A 17,865-nucleotide genomic window follows, 5' to 3' on the forward strand; every position below is an offset into this window, starting at 1 on the left:
ACTGCTTTATTATCCTGGCTTTGTTTGGTTCAGTGTAAGGATGCAAAGCTGGCATAATATATTGTCTTCTTAACGGCAATCTTCCACTTTTCACATAACTTAAAAGAAATCCCGTTCAAACTTTGTCCCTTTCTGTGTCTCCTTCCCCAGGCACGAACTAATGCAAATGTGCTGGCAGTACAATCCCAAGATGCGGCCGATGTTCCACGAGATCATTGAGATGCTGCGGGAGGGCCTGCATCCATCTTTCCACGAGGTCTCCTTCTTCTACAGCGAGGAGAACAAAGTTCCAGAGACGGAGGAGTTTGACCTGGACTTGGACAACATGGAGAGCATCCCTCTGGACCCGTCTTCATATTCTCAGAGAGAGGAGAGCTTAGGCAGGGACAGTGGGCCCTCAGTGGCCCTGAGGGGGAACTATGAGGAGCATGTCCCCTACACACACATGAACGGTGGCAAGAAAAACGGCAGAATCTTATCGTTGCCCAGATCCAGCCCTTCCTAACATTTCCTGTTTCCTAAAAGAACTCGTTTTAACCTTCCCCCACTCTTCTCCCATCACTCTCTCTTCCAGTCCATTTTATCTGTATCCTTCATGTTCTGCTCATCATTTTCTAATGATTTTCTTATTCTTGGAGAAACCCTTCAGTAAAGACACAGATCTCAGGACTTTTTATTTTTTTCCTCGTGGCTGCCAAACACAGGCAAGCAAGGGATGCAAACATGGTGTAACTTTTTGTTTTAAACTTGCTCCACAACACATCAGACTTTCTATTACCAGAATACCTATCTATTGTTTTTCACTAATGCCACGTTTCCAGGACTGCTTTGTGATGGAAACAGAGGAAAAAAAAGAAAAAAAACTGTGAACACAACAAACCTTAGACAACCACAAAGGCTGCTCATGCTCAACCTCCTCAAGACTCGCCCCTCCTTTTCTTCCGACAACCTGCATTTCCACATGTCTGTGCTTTCTTTCTCCAAGTGAAATCTTTTTACTCAAGATAGTGGCCTTTTTATACGTGGCCTATAAACAAAAAGAAGTGTGTATCAGCGCCTACACTAATTTCTTTTTGAACAATGACTTAATCAGTGGGATGACTTGCAAAGGCTCGATCCTAGAACAAACATCTATTCCTAGAGGAATGTTTTCTTTTTGTTTTCTTTTGGTTCTGCAGAATTCCAAACTACACACAGATTCATCGGGTGTTTGGTGAATAGTTTTAATTTATTTGCTTTATACTTATTTTCTTCTCTTTCCTGTTTTGTTTCTGTGTCCTCACTTATACGGCTGAAGGATATTTAAACAGTTAAGAATTGGACAAAAGAGTTCCTCAGACTGACCAATAGCTGCTGCTTTGATATATTTTAGTGGGTATAGAAATATATAAATATATATAATATATATATGGAATATTGGTATTTCTCTACCAATATTTTATATATAATATATGACATTGATGTTTTTGTAAATAGTTAATATTTGTAATATTTTTCATCAGAAGCTTTGCTAGTAATATGTGTTGTCAGGTTGTTTTGGTTTTTTGTTCTTATTTTTATAGCTCCAGAAATCACACTAATCTACCATCAGTGCTCTCTGTGTCTTAGGCTATCTAGCCTCCTTCGAGTATTCGCACTGTCTGGATGGAAACGGGGGAAAGCCCTGTAACATTGTAAACTCACTGCACTTTTTTTTTGTTTTTTTTTTTAAATCCAAAACTCGATCCCACTGAGAAGTCAACATTTGGAGGCACTACAGCTATGAGAAAAAAATAGAAGCAGAATAACCAAAAAAAAAAAAAAAAGATGGTACAAATGGGGAATAATGTCTCTTTAGGTCAAAGTGCACCTGATGTGTGTTTGTCTCCATGTCTGCTGTCTTTCTCTGGTCAGATCACACTGGAGTTGAGATCTATTCCCATGGTTATGACTTGTTTTGCCTACTTTTTGTGCCGTCTGTGTGAACAGTTCTTGAGGTCGGAGAGTCTGTCGCTTATGTTAGCTTAAAGGACTGTTGTGTGTCCGCTAAAAACAGGAAAGGCCCTTTGGAGCTGGTGTTACTGTAAAAACATTGCGGGCTCCCTCTGTGGATTCAAAGGGCTCATCGTACGCTAGTGATTCATATTTTGAGGTGAATATAACACAGTTAAGAATATGGTGCTGCTTGGGTCGGAACATGAGTTAACACCAGCTCTCAGGCAAAAGCAGGTGTAGAGGTGAGCAGTAGCATTGGTTTCCTCTCTGACCTGAGATCTGTCACAGTTCAGGACCTCTGTGTTAAATTCAGACAACACCCCCCTCCCGGTTTTAGGTTTTTGGTCTGCACCAGAACAGGCTTCCCATTGGCTACAGAAAATCAAAAGTAGCCTGCTGGAAATTTCCAGCTGTTGTTGAGGTCTGGAGAGAAATACGGAAAGTTCCAGCTATATTCAGTCCACAGCAGGTCTCTCTCTCTCTCTCTCTCTCTCTCTCTCTCTCTCTCTCTCTCTCTGTGTCTCTCTCTGTGTGTCTCTCTCTCTCTCTCTCTCTCTCTCTCTCTCTCTCTCTCTCTCTCTCTCTCTCTCTCTCTCTCTCTCTCTCTCTCTGTCTCTCTCTGTCTCTGTCTCTCTCTCTCTCTCTCTGTCTTTCAGTGTCTCTGAGAGACCTGGGGAGGCTGTGAGTTGATTGTTAATCCTATTATTCTTTCTGCTATCACATGCAGTCAGGACATAGTGTGCAGCAGGTCTGACATTCCGGGATTTAGTCAGAACTCCTCGTTCCCTCATCCTACTGTTTTGCCTGCCTGCTGGCAGCACTGATCCTATCACCAACCCCCATCGGGCGAAGAACATGCACATAAATTTGTTAGATTTTCTGAAGTTTCTCCCCTCTGCTGGGAATCAGAAACATTCCTGTCAGCTACTCAAAGAAGAGTTAATCGTCCTCTTTGCTGACCCTTCATTGTGTTTCTTAAGATCGGTAGTTCACTATGACCTTCATTCAGAGCCCAGAGACCATCGCAGCAGATCAGTGAGTCTCTCAGTCTTTAACCACTTCAGGCGGTGCGGCGAGGCGACACTCAGCAGACCAGTAGAGATAAATATATTTTTAATTTTGACATGTATATCAGTGTGGTTTCCGATCCAAGCGAGCAGCCTTCAGCACTTATAGAATAGCCAAAGCGTTGGCAGCTTTCTGTCAACAACAAGAACCCACAGAATCAAGTCAGAGAAAGCAGAGAAGCTGCCACCCTATTTAACCAGTGCCTTCTCAAACACCAAGCCACTTCCGGGCTAATTATACTGGCTAGTTCAACACACACTCATACACACACTCATACACACACACACAGGCCACAGTGCTGTCAAGAAATCGAAGCTGCGTCTACGTTTTTGTGTTTGTGGGGTTACAAACGAGTTCATTGCTGCAAGTCTGCAAGGCAGGTTTCATGTTTTGGTTTCAGCTCAGTTTCCCACAAATGTTCACCCGGTGCTTTAGCTTTGACACTGTGGATTGGCCAGAGTCTGTGCTGTCGGCTCTCAGAGACACCTGAGGTTACGATTTAGATTTTAGCTTATTGGTCTGAGTCGTTACAATCTTGGGATTTTGTACTTTGTAAATAATCTTGTGACATAGTTTGGAAAATAAAAGCAGAAAAACAGATGTATAAAAATAAATTCTGATGCCCGTCAAGTTGTTGCGTACATGACAGACATAGGTGGAGCTTGGCTGTGTCTCTGTTCCACACTATATACTGTGTTTTCCAGTATAACTACACTACACACCCAAAACCCAGACATAGTTAGTTGTAGTATGGAAGTGGGACACATCTCTCGTCTCCATCTTGACCTAGGTTGCTTATCTTGTGGTAGTGTTCACTCGCATATGCAATTTTTAATTAAGAAGGTGCCCATATCTTTGAAATACCAGATATTTATTTTATTATGATCATCGTTGTCATTGTATAAGAAGAACACAGTTGGTTTTGCTGTTGAGGCAATTTCAAGGTTTTTGAGAGTGGAGCGATGTAAAGGTCTTGTTATTGTACGGGTGGAGTGACTGGTGGCGAGCAGCGGGAGTGCTCATTGGTTAGTTCGTAATTGTCGTCGTCTTTGTGTTTGGCCAGAGTCTACCTCAGTGCATATGGAGGAATCAGTCAAAAGAGCCTAAATCATCCCCCTCAGCATCCCATCATCATCATCATCATCTCTAACGCTGCTGATGAATTCTTTCCCCTTCGTCTCATTGTTTCTCTTCTTCTTGTGTTGCTGGGGAGGTTTTCATTCACTTCTGAAATGTGAATATTAAGCACGGCGATTCGGATGATGCGTTTGAAATGTCTTGAAATTGGCGTAGTTTGAATGCTGCCTTCAGACGGAACCCGTGAGCTCATGTTCCCGATATGGGACGTCAAGTATACAAAATGGCGTTAGCATCAGCCGAATCACGAGAACACTGCTGCTAGGCAACTGTTGGCTTCTAGAAACCATCAAGGCTAACCCAAAAAGCGTTTTAAAAAAGGCGACTGGACTTGAATCTACAAGCCTTTTTTTAAAACGCATTTTGGATATACCATGACCTGGATGACTGAGAAACAGTTTAGCTAGCTAACACTCAGTGACACTCAACATTCAATGAAGACAATGCAGGTGACTTTTTATAAAATTAAAAGTCAATTAAGGAAACTCTATAACTTAATGACACTTGACATATTAACTTACCATCCCCTTCCTCCGTATCTGGGGAAAACTCGTGAACATTTCCAGTTACGAGGTTGTGAATACCACTAGAGGGCGCCGTTCATTCAGAGTATACTCAGAACATCGCACTGAGCATCACACCATTTGAAGGCAGCATTAGGAGAACGTTTTCAAGATAAACAACCTCAACCTCTTGAACCTCCAATCGTAATCTCCGGAAACAGAAAACAGGCTTCATGAACAGTTTTTTGTTAAATTACTTCTCCCACACACTGGAAGAAGCAGCGTAGCTTTATTCTGTATATCCTCTTTAACCACATACATATACACATGTCCTCCAGACTGTATGTAGGAGTGGCTCTACCGATATCTGGTGATGTGACATTAGCATGAGTCAAAAGGACCTCGTGCTCTTCAAGTCACATCTAGACTGCACCATGGTCTGGAATCAAGCCCTACTCTTCTTCTCTAGTCTGTCAGTCTTTCTCTTTGTGCTCCAAACAGTTCAAATCCCACGTCTTATCCAGTCTGTGTCTCTGTTGTCTGTGTCGTATGCATATTTTTTTTCTACTGTGAATATCGAGATGACTTTTATTTTCTGTCAACGCCATGGATTGGGTCTGTTGTGGCTGGTTGAAAAGTTTTAAAGAGAAGGGCCTCCCCACCCTCTGCAAAGGAGAAAAGCTGGACTGGGACAATCCTGTGTGCCATAAGAACTATTAACTGACATGAAATCTAGATTGTAACTTTTCGTCTCAGGGAGGCGGCCCGATGCTTTGTAGTTGGAGGATAAAGGGGATGATGAGGAGGAAGAGCTTACCTACCCTTTTTTTTTTTATCTCCTCTGACTGAAGCGCAAGTTCTCGGCATCCTTTGCAAAATTGAGATGTGACAAAGGACAAGTTTTCAACCACAAACGCCCTTTTCATAAATCTGACTTGTTCTTTTTCTGACCCTTTGAAGATAATCAGGAATCCTCCTCTCTCGCTAGGAGGTGATGTGGTTTGGACTGCCCTCTAGCGGGCAGATGGGAGTGTTGCAGGTCAGGGGTGGCAAAGCAAACGGGGCCCCCGACCCACAGTGCCTTGCTCTGACTAACTGCCCGCCTGACCCATCCCACCCATTCCTCTCCCCACCGCTGGGCAGACACCCCACCACCCCCACCCCCCACCCGACTGGCATGTCTCCACCAATCACTGAAGAGGATTTTCCATTGTTTTTTTTTTGTTTTTTTTTTAATGCGTTCACTTATCTTTAGGTTTATACTGCAGTGAAAAACATTGCTTGTTCAAATACTGTAATTTGGGATTTTGATACCAAAAAGAAAAAAAAAAATTACCTGAACTTGTGTCTCTACTCTGCTAAGCTCTGGTTTGCTTTGTGCATGGAAAATTGAATATCTATACCAGCTTGGTAATTTGACGCTTACCAATTTTGCTTCTCATCAGTCTGTTGTGACGACGCCCCAAAGCACATGCAAAAAAAAAACAAAGCCCCACAGTTAGAAACAAGTGGCTGCATTACGGTTCCCATGATGCATTCATTTGTTCCTTGATTTTCAAAATAAAAGAACTAATTAATAAGCTTTTAACTGTAAATAGCAGAGTTTCTTGGCCCCGCAAAAACAAAAGCACTTGATTTTTAGGGAAGTTTGGTTTTGTTGAACTCTGGTTGGACAGAGCACGCTAGCAACGCAGCGCAGGGTGAGAACAAAGCATTGTATGTATTATTGTTTTAAAGGAAAAAAGTATTACATTTTAGAGATGTTGATTTCTATTTTCTTTTTTTTTTTTAGCCAAAGTAGTGAGGACAAATACAATTACTTTTTCTGACTGTAAACTTTTACTACTCTTGTACATTATGAATTTAACATTATCATTGTGTATATAACTTTTTTCTAAATTTTAAAAAGCGAAAACATTTTTTTGTTTGTTTCTTTTCTCATGACACAACCCACTACGCAGAAAAGAGCCGAGTCGAGTCTGTCAATGTATTTAACAGGAGCAGCACAACTCCAGTCTGAGGGCTCAACCCCTGTGTAACATAAACAGTATGTGGCCTGAAACATTTTGCAAACCCTGCTCTTAATCCGATGCATGTTCTGAATGTTGGCCCGAAGAGGCCTGTGCATTTGAACCACCACCGCCCCACCCAGTCACAGCAGCATGACACCCTTAATGCCTTTCCTGTGTCGCACATATATATCACCTGTCACAGATGTTTTATTTAGATTTTTTTTTTTTCACGAGTTGTTTTTGACAAAATTTGCGAATGTGTTTTTTTTTTTTTTTTTAGTTTTTTTATGTGAAAAACTGGAAAAGACCACTGCACGTCCTTTTGGGGAAGAGGAAACGCAAGTGTGATGAAATTCAGAATAAGCTAATAAGCATATCTCTTCAAGTTTAGACTGTAAAGTTGGAGGTGTTAAAGGAATAGTTTGGAGAAATGCGCTTGATTTCAAGACTTTTAGCGCAGCATGAATATTAGAAACTGTGAAACAGCCTGGGTAGTCTTGGTCAACAGTAAAAAAAAAAATTTTTAAAAATCGGCACCTATAAATGTCCTGAATTAACGCAGTATATTTGCCTGACCATTTCCTGGCTAGTCGTAGTCTGACCAAGAAACACTCTTGAACAGTGTATTGTTACTTCTGGTCAGAGCAACTACAGCTTAACGCAAAGCTAATGACAAACACCTTCTCATCAAGCCTCTGGTCCAAGCGATGCTTCCCAAAACTTGTAACTGTCCCTTTTAAAAAGCTTAAAGGTTAAACACCTTCCATTACGAATGAATAAAGTACTGTCTGTCAGTAGACGATGAACCGTTCATATTTGTTATCGATGGGTGTTTGACGTGCCCTGTTTGTGAGATGACAAATGTGAGGGAAAGCGGCCTCTTCGTGACTTTAAGAGTCACCTGTCGGTCCAGTGGTCTGCTCCAGTTTACACACCAGTACGTTCTATTTGTCTCTGTCCTGTTCCTTGTGCTGTGTGTCGTTTAAATCAGTGGAGTTGAGTCTGTGTTGTCCTCGGTTGAAGTCTCTGCCAAGGCTTTCTTTGTCTCTGATTGCTGCTCCTTCTCCTCTTCCTCCTCCTCCTCTCTGTGTCCTCAAGTCTCTCCTTGGTGCACATAGGTGGTCCCCAGAATGCTGTGTGTAGTCTTGCAGGATACCTCTTTTATTAATGTCATTTTATTGCAGATGAATATGCTGATGTATTAATTTTTGGGATATGTTGTGTATACATTATGTTCAGCCGTCGGTGCGTATGCAGACAGCAGGTGTATATGTGTGTATGTACAGTCCGAAACCCCCGAACCTGCAACCCACAGAGATCGCTTCATCCCTCACACTGGATCCAAATGTGCCATTATCTATATGTATCACAAATATCAACAAATACAATATACACTCTCTCTCACACACACACACACACGAGAACACACACACACACAGACAGAAATACATGCATATTGTACAGGATCAAAAATGTGCCATGACTAAATGAACGCTTGACAATTTATTTTTTCTATGTTTTCAAAGGAGAGCCAAGTAGTGACATGTAAAGAAAATGTTGCAATGATATGAAAATAAAAATCTTGCTGTGTGTAAATTATTCAACAATTAACTGTTTATATTAAAATTATGAATAAAATTATTGGAGAATATGTGTCTTCTCGCACTTCTTAACTATGAACTGAAGAAGGTAGGCAGATATAGTTTCACATGACCACGTTACCACCCATCATTAATGAATTTCTGCTTATATTTGTTATACCTTTGCAATATTGTGCCCTCTACTCTGTTTGACAGGGTTCGGTGCTTTTAAAATGAACATTCTTAATTGCAAATAGTGTGTGCAAGCTTTTACAGTGAGCTGTTTCTCATTGACACACACCAGTGAGGGTGGAGCTGCATGGTAAGGTCTCACCTCCCTCAGGAGCAACAAAGAGTTTAGTCTCTTGCCCATGGACAGATTGACACATGGAGAGATCTCTGCTCTACCACCTGAGCCACAGCCGCCTATTTCAGCCTGGACTGGGCTAGGTAGGTGGTACATGTCTTAGTAACATCCACATGAATGCCAGGTCTAAAAGTTTCCCAGCAGAACACTGAATTGTCACAAGATTGCATAGACACTGTTACTCACTTCACCTGCTAATGGTTATAATGTTGTGGTTGATCGTGTATTTACTGTACATGAAACTAAATCTAAAGTCGTTAGTTGCAGCTGCACCCCATCAATAACGTGCTGCTCCTGCACCGCTGCTTCAGTATCAATCATGTAATGATCTGATCATATATATATACACACACACACATATATATATGTATATATATACATACATATACATATATATATATATATATATATACACACATATATATGTGTATATATATATATATATATATATATATATATATACATACATACATATACATATATATACATATATATATATATATATGTATATATATATATATATATATATATTTCTGCTTATATTTTTTATACCTTTGCAATATTGTGCCCTCTATATATATATATATATATAAACCGGTCTGAGCACCAAACTAAAACTTTAACTTAAACATTTGTTGAACTACATTTTGTTGCTAACACTTCCTTATGCGGGACTTTTACTGAGTATTTTTACATTGCACCAAGTAAATGATCTAAATACTTAAACCACTGCTCAGTGCACAATCACTTTGAGGTAAAAACCAAGCAACATGCTGGCTGCAGACTGCACATATTTACTGCATGCAAATTGGACTTCAAGGGAAAACACCAGGCCTGGCAGGCGAAAGACATGAGCCTTAGTGTTCATTCACGCGCAGAGGTTTCAAAGTAAAAAAGAACAGCGGTACAACTTACATCACGTTGAAGTTATGCTCTGACTGAAACCACTATAAACACCACTAGTTCCTCCTCACCCCTTTTGTCAAGGCTGTGCAGGAGAGAGGCAGAAGCTGCAAAAACATCCTGCAGACCAGAGAAATTATGCAACAACACATATGATGTGATCTGTCTCCTCACTTCACCATTATTCACTAATCCACACCCTTCATGCTCACGTCAGTGGTTGACGAAATCCATCACACCTATGAAAACTGCATGTAACCTTCTGTTTTCAAAAGCTGTGGTTGCACTCAAGCTAGAGTATCTGTGTTGCCATCGTGAGCTGCCACAGCATGTTTGAAAGCAGCAGTGATGTGTGAACCTGTAAGTAAGGCATTCAGCTGCACAGGCTGAGAAAAAAAAAAGAGGAAGCTGCGCTGAGAGCCTGCTGCTGGTTTGTCAGTCTGCACTCGGTGTGAGCCCGACATTCTCACACAACACAGTCTAACTGAAGGAACGTATCCATCTCTTCGTCTCTTCTTGTGCTTATTCGGGTGGAGGACAGGGAGGATTTACACACTGCGTCTTCATCCAATGTAAGTAGAAGCTGTTCTGCTTCTGTGAGTTTTTATTTTTTATTTTTTTTCAGGTTTCAAACAACACAAGGCCCCATTTCAAACCCTAACCCTCTTTTACCAGCAATTGTTTGTGCATCTCCTGAAATGTGAGTGATTTTTGTGCAGTCCACAGTTCAGTTTAACACACTTGCCTTCTCTGTGCCAATGCTCTGCTTTCCATGTCTGTGGGAAAGTAAAGATTGTTTTCCACTTGATGTGCAGTGAGGTAGACTTGACAGTCATTCGTACTTACACTGTGGCAAGTTAAGAGGCGCAGTGGTTGCAAGAATTGTCGGGCTCTGTGTCTTATAGCTGTAGCAGATAGGTTTATGTCCACTTCTATTCAGTTCTCTGCTCTTCTTTAAGCCTTTAAGTATATGTGGTGTGGTGGTTAGTTCTCCTGAGTCAGAACATGAACAAAAAACGGCATGTATGATTTGACGTCTATACTTTCATTGCGTATACTTCCTTCTCTTTTTCTGTTTTTGCGCTATTTCCCGTAAACTATTACATCTGTAAACTGGGCTGGAGAAGTAAAAAGTAGTATTACAAGAACAACGGTGACTATTCTTGCTCCTGATGCCGCTTTGAAAGTACAACTGAAAGTTTTAAACAACAAGTATGTCTCCTTTATTCTTTTTGGATTAGTTTTTTTTTTCTATTTTATCACCAAGAACTTTAGAATTTTTTATGCCTTCCTTCTCTTTCTACCTTTTCTGCTCTATTTTCTCCTTCCTCTGGAGGTAATCCCCAACCAGCTGATCCTCTTCTGGACTCTCTCTCTCTCTTTCTTGACTCCCCTCCCTCCATCCCTCCCTCTTCCTCTCGCTGGGTGCCAGAGCTCCAGTGTGAGTGAGCTCCAGTTCCAGCTGGCCTCCCCACTGCTCTGCTCCCATGGCGGACTCTCCTCTTAACAACTCCTGGCCGTCCTTCTCCAAACTCTGGATGAAGAGATGGTCCTTCAAGAGAGGTAATCTGGTTTTACATTCAGGTTGTATGTCACGTAGCACTGAGTGAAGACAGACAGGAGTGTGTCACCCAGCAGAGGCTGGATGAGGACTGGACACAACCCTAAGATGTTGCAAGTGTCTGATATGTACTGTAACTCCATTCAGTACTTTTCACAAAGTTGCTGTTTGTCGTTTTGACCTGATTGGGGTTTGTGGTGAATGACGGTTGCAGCGTGTGAGTTTAGTTTAAAGTTCAGTGAGTCATTCCAGAAGCTCCTGCATTGTATGAAATGTGAGAACGCAAAACTGCCACGACGATTTGAATACAAAGAGAAACTTCCAATTATTTATTTGAAAAGTATCCATCTTTTGGATTACTTTAATGAAGCATGGTACAATTACTAGTTTTCATTGTAAATCCATATAGAAAACCTTACTCACAGACCAGATTTTCTCTTACAGCACGAATCTGATATATTTCACAGCCTGAGTTGTCATCCTCTTATCTTCAGATGAATATGTGAGGTTTCACCACAAAGAACCCGTGCAGAATGCTTCCATTTTGCCTCAGCTCGAGTGTCTGTGTAGCTAGGGCACTTTGAAACAGTAGTCACATGAATTTCTGATCAAAGAGGATCTGCAAGATGACAGTTGTTTTGATGTGTGCTTCGAGCTCAGATCTAACAGCCTCTGTGCTCTGTGTTTCTACCAACACACACCATCTGTCACACAACACACTTGGACACTGGTCCTTGAAACCGATCAGGTACCTTCAATGAAGCATTTAGTCCCACAGGCAAAGTAGTCAACGTGAATGTATCTCTATATATATAGTTACAAGTGTGATTTTTACTTTTTGCGTCTGACGTCTCTGTCACTGTGTCTCATCAGGCCCTAAGCTCATCCAGGAAGTTGTTTGTTGTAATAGTAGATATTTTGGAAACACATTACACGCGCTTTCTCTTCTATGTCTGGTGTTAACTCATCAACTGACGTTTTCACATGATGTCCTGGTTCCTCTTGTGACTACCATGTAGCTTTGCAGGCATGTGCACGGTAAGCGTTGTGGCACTCATTTCCTCCTTGTCACATCAGCTCAACTGTCCTCCTTTAACAGAAAATACTAAAACATAAAATGCCCAAAGCTATCTGCAACATAGAAATTGTATTACTATATAAAACTGCTAATATATGACATAGATTAAAACTTTTTTTAATCCTGTTTGACATTTAACAGCTTCAGTTGTATTATGGTGGATTGACACTGGTGCACTTTCCTGTTTTAGATTTTATTGTCCCAAATCAGAACTTATATTTGAATAAGGAAAAGCAATCAGGATGACATGAGGATGCTGCGCTTACGGAACAGGCATAAAAATGAGAAGAATATTAAATTAGTATACATGAGTTATAATACTCAGTGAAATAGGTGCATCAATTTAAAAAGATTTAAGCGATGTATTTAAGTCTTTCGGTGATTTATCAGAAGATAATAGTCACTAGTTTTAGGAGCAGAGTCAGACCACCCTTTGTTATGTAGAGCCTGACTGTGGAGAAAACAGATGACTATGACGGTGCCAAAAACGGTTATAGAGACACACACACGCGCTCACACACACACACACACACACCTGAACGCGAATGCGCAGGGACACACTGATTTTTCAACCTTGTGTCATGTCTCAGGAGATATGAGAGGCCAACCATAAAAGGCCACAGCGGCGCTGCAAGGCAGCATCAAGCAGCCGCTCCAGTCTCTGTACTGAGTTTACACTTAACACGAGTGGGATTTGGACGCAAACAAATTCTCCCTGCAGCGGGGACACTGCCACCCCTGCAGCCTCGGGCGGTGATTTAGTAATATAGAAAACTGGATCTACAATTCGTCTGCCCGTGTGTTTACATGAGAGCATCTCTGGCTGTCGGGAGTGGATGCTGCTGGTTTATAGCAGGACAAGGTGCAAGATTCAGTCTGTATTTTATCATAGTGCTATAACTATAGTTGAGGTCTGTTACTCAAAGATGACTCAAAGAAGATGTGTTTGTCAGGGACAGAGGAGTAAACTGAGAAAGGAGCAAATAGACATCTTCTGTCCCACAGAGCCTAGATCGTGATTAGTTCTCTGTAAAGCTTTTATTCTGCAAAGTCTCACTGAGATCAAGATCTAAACATAAAATCAATAAGTGATACCACAGAACGATCGCCATTCATGTTTTGAGATTAGAAATATAGAGTTTTACAGTGTAGTGTAGTAGCAAACCAGCCTTTACTTTTGTAGCCATCTATCCAGTCATTTGACTCAACTGATATTCTAAAATATCTCCTCATAAGTGAAAATGTGTTAGCAGACAACATGAGTCCAAAATCCAACCAGCCACAAACAGTGTGATGGATTAAATAATGTTTCTTTTTTGTTTGTGTGTTTCACTCTGTCACTCTGATTAGAATTTTTGTTTTAGCCGTGTAAAACCTGTTATGTGTCTACAGAGCATTTTATTTTTTACTTTCAATGCGCTGTCTCACTTCTAAAGGGCGGCTGATCAAGATGCAGAAGGGCTGCATGCAAAACAGAACTGAAATACGGTAAACATTAGATGTGCAGTCATGAGTTAGACAGAAATACAACTCCACATTCATGGTAACGTTCTTTCTTGGCTGGTTGTGTAAATAGAAGTTTATGGGGGGTATAAAAAACTTATACGTGTTATGCTATCCTTTCTCTACTGAAATTTCAGATGTGTGCAGCAGTACAGGAAGCTCTTTTGCAGAATGTTGTATTCAATCAGAAAACCAACGTTTGCTGGTGAAAAGAAACTTAACATGAGTTCAAGAAGAACGAGTCAGGCCCTGCGGAGCCAGACTGACTTAGGCAAAAGCTTGGGTTCACAAGAGGCGTCCCCTTATGAAATGAGCATTATTTAACCTGTCGTAGCTTTGGCTCACCCTTCCTCATTACACATTGATATGTTTTCATTTTCCTTTAACTGTAAAATGACACATTTTACTTGAAGCATGTATTACCAAACTCCACATTTGCCCCTGCACTGTGCAGTTCCTTCATAATCCATGAGCTTACTATAGCACGTTATATTATTTAGCACGGCCCAGCAGCTTCTCGGGCTGCTGAGATTATGAAGGAATAATCTCCAGCTCTCCACCACTGACATGGAGACTAATGCTGGCTCTCTGAGCAGTTGCTAGTGGTGACGGTGGTTTGTGGCATCATGTGAATCAAGGAATCTGTTTATGCAATGGAAATGTAAAGGAGCTTTCGTCGAGAGGCTGGAGCAGGGCCTGCAATGGTGCCTTTTCTTCCATCATGCACAAACCTGTTGTATTCCCATTATGCAGTTGATGAAATCATGCCTTTCTTTGTGTCATTTGTGTTGAAGGGAAGCGTCTTGGGGAACTGCTAACTAACAAATATCATATTGATTCTTTTTTAGCATCAGAGTGCAAGCCATGTAGTCGGCCCTGTGGTCCTCCTAGTGCCCAGCTCAGTGTCCAGCCTCATGCTCCCAGTGGAACAGAATCTTCCTCCTCGTTATCTCCTGCTTCTATTGCTGAGGATGCCTTCTTTGGTAACAACAGTGATGACCAGGTCAAGCTCTACATTCTTAATTTCAGATTTCTTTAAAATGGATTTCCATTTTAGTCTAGCCATGCATAAGCCATGTGTCTTGTGTTTGTTAGTCTACCTCTTTGGTCCATATTTAAAACTCAGTTCATGTGACTTTGTATAGATGTTCATGTTCCCCCGAAGAATGCTCCCCTGAGTTTGGCAAATCGTTTTCTTCTAGCACACCTTGAGGTTGATAGTTATCAGACATTCAAGGTGAATAATGATCAATTCTGTTCTATCTTTTGAATTTACCTCTAGGTCAGACTTTTAACTTCAAAAGCATTTGATGATCTCATCTGCTCACTTTTCATGGTTTGATTTTATTGACAAATCACAATATTGATTGTCATGAAATTGGGTACACACATCCATGGTCCTTAGATGATGAATAGTAACATTCAAAATGTATCCAATACATTGTTTTATGACTAATTCCCTGCAAAACTATTAGTGTCCCTATCATGTTATCTACACTCGGTACAGATTCAGTCAGTATAGTCATTGTTAGTGTGCTGATGCGACCATTTAGCTAAAAACAGTACTGCCTCTCAGAGCTGTTAACCAGTCAGCAACATCTGTATGGCTACCTCTATATTGTCTTTCACATCTTTTTTTTCTGCTTCCTAACCTCTGTCTATCTTGCAGGATGCATGTTCAGAAGTCAGCGACTACGATTGCCCCTGTGTGGACTTGAGCAGCAGTGTGGAGGAGCTGCAGGCCCTCAGTTCCTCTCTCAGAGACTCTGAGTACTTCAAAGACCTAGAAGAAGGTACACTGCCCCCGCAGACTGCCGCATCACGTAGTCCGAATATAGTTTCTGAGAACAAAACCCACCAATATGCCGGCTTGCCGGTGTCTCTAAACACAGACACTCCTACCATCCTCCAGCCTGCACAGACTTCTCTGGTCACACACTCTCCCCAGGTCGATGCACCATCATTCCCGTCCTACAACCAGCCTGCAGAGGAAACTCCTTGTAGCTTTGTGGTCACTCAGTTTACTCCCGAGTTGTTGCCGCATTGTGTCATTCAAAACTGTGACTCTGTTGGCCCTGCAGTAGGGTTAAGCTTGACAATTAATGTGAATGGACTAATGGGCTCAATGGATACCGCAAACAAAGAAACAGGACTGGAAGGAACAAAGGATGAAACCACAATGGATTTAGATGGAGAGCCAGACCTGGACAGCTTCCCTATCCTGGTCAGATCCATGTCGACGTCTCGGAGGCACAGCTGGGGCGTCCCTGTGTCCCCCATTAACCTGGACAGGAGGTAAGAATAGAGGAAATCTCCTGATGAGTGAAACTGAAAGTGTCTCATAAGTTGTATCAGTTAACTCTCTGCATGAGAGAACATTTATCTGAGTGTTTGTGGTGGTTTTGGTGGTGGCCATTTCACAGTTTTAAATAATTCTGGTGAAGCTACTTTGAGGTGTGAAAATGAACAGTGCACCAAAATAATGTACGAGAAGTAAAACTGAAAATTAACACATAAATAAACACACCATAGAGTAGCACCCCACTCAAAAGTTTTGTTTAGTTATTAAATACATTACACTGCCCGGTTAACCCTCTGCTATGTGTGCTGCTACGCTGTGCTGACAGACTGAGTTTGGATACCGTGGGCCTGGACAGCGATGGGGAGAGGGAGGATGATGAGGATCAGAATAGTCTCTTCCAGTCCACCCAGCAGCAGACCTACAGCTGTTCAGCATGTCCTGGAGATGAGACAGATGGCCCCAGCCTGATGGTAACTGTCCAAGAATCAGGGTAACTGGGATGGTAGTACATGGCTACAGTGACATAGTTAAAGGATAAGCCTTTATTGTTCAAATCCCCATTAAATCACCAAAACCAACAATGCATCAGTCAGTCAATACTTTTCAACTTTCCATTTTAAGACATTTCGTTTCCAATCTGTTATGTCTTCATATGGGCCACAAAGGTCACAAATATATAATTTATATTATATATTATATACAATATTCTATTATATATAGCAAATTGGCAGATTTAGCAGATTTTATCATCAACTGCATAACGGGAATAGATCAGTGGGACTGAGAATAAACTGCAGCGGCAGTGGTCATTGCAACGCAGGAAAAGGTCAACCACGTTAACAATGTGCCTCCTTAATCTGTTTATGATGGTTTTTGGAATAAAGCTGATAACTTGCTATCAGTATATTCAGTACTAAATAACTAAACTTTGACAGAGTTGTACATCATTTGCGAAATTGGAGTACTTACTGACCAAAGTGACCATGAATTAATAACTGTAAATAACTAATGAAGTCTAATATGTCTAAATTAAGTCTAATTTTGCATGTTGGTGGCAAAACAGACCTTATGTGCACATTATATTCATGTGTGTTTATTCTTCACTGCTTTCAGGCTGGCAGTGTGTCTGGCAGACATCTGTACGCCCGCTCAGACATCCTCGCCACAGACGAATGTTCCCGTGCAGCACACATTTCTCGTGTTGTACAGACATCCAAACAGGCTGCGATGGCAGCAGGAGGTTCGGCTCAGTGTTTCTACATGCAGAGCACTTGTATATAGCAGGAAGCTCTTTTCGTATGTGACCTGTCCACCTTTCTCTCCTGCAGCAGAGGAGTTTGATCCTGAAGAAAGCCTACATTCTAATGAAGGACAGAGCCATATGTAAGTAAACCATCATCAATTACAACAGCCCTTTAGGCCTTGGAAAATATTGTGGAATGTGTACATGTTTCCTTTCCAGAAGAGGCTTCTGTCTGACTTGCAGTTCAGGTTTAACTATGCTTCAAAGGAAATAAATATATATACGGCTTTGGTTTTACTTACAGGAGCAGTGGGTCTTGTGCATTATACAGTATGTGTAGGTTTGAATGGTCCAGTACATGAGTGCACATACTGTTCTGTAGTTGTAAATAGTCTGGTACGGCTACCTAACGCCCACGTAACAGGGGGGCTTTCCCAATTCTCTCCTGACATTTCTGCACCATGTCATATGTCTGCAACATCATCCTCCCCCGGATCGCTCTCCCAGCTCCTTAGATGGCCCCTTAGTGTGTGTGTTTGTATGTGTGTGTGGGTATATTATATGAGGACTCTGGCAATTGTGTGGACGCAGCAGACAAGGGAGGATTCTCTCTTAAATCACAGTTTGACACTCA

The 17,865-nt window shown here is 41.4% G+C and overlaps 2 protein-coding genes across 4 annotated transcripts in view; both read left to right on the forward strand.

Annotated features, from left to right (window-relative positions):
• insrb (insulin receptor b) overlaps positions 1–8,345 on the forward strand; it is a 79,036-nt gene extending 70,691 nt beyond the window's left edge. For all 3 annotated transcript variants that reach the window (XM_084548952.1, XM_084548954.1, XM_084548953.1), the window contains exon 23: positions 151–8,345. In XM_084548952.1, the coding sequence (XP_084405078.1) occupies positions 151–505 (355 nt within the window). In that variant the 3' untranslated portion in view covers positions 506–8,345. The remainder of the gene's footprint in view (positions 1–150) is intronic.
• Positions 8,346–16,213: 7,868 nt separating this feature from the next.
• arhgef18b (rho/rac guanine nucleotide exchange factor (GEF) 18b) overlaps positions 16,214–17,865 on the forward strand; it is a 35,727-nt gene continuing 34,075 nt past the window's right edge. Inside the window, exons 1-3 of the mRNA XM_084547761.1 lie at positions 16,214–16,458; positions 17,102–17,228; positions 17,317–17,371. Coding sequence (XP_084403887.1) covers positions 16,456–16,458; positions 17,102–17,228; positions 17,317–17,371 — 185 coding nt within the window. The 5' untranslated portion in view covers positions 16,214–16,455. The remainder of the gene's footprint in view (positions 16,459–17,101; positions 17,229–17,316; positions 17,372–17,865) is intronic.

This window comes from Chelon labrosus (genome assembly GCF_963514085.1).
Source record: "Chelon labrosus genome assembly, chromosome: 7".
Classification (NCBI taxonomy): Eukaryota; Metazoa; Chordata; class Actinopteri; order Mugiliformes; family Mugilidae; genus Chelon; species Chelon labrosus.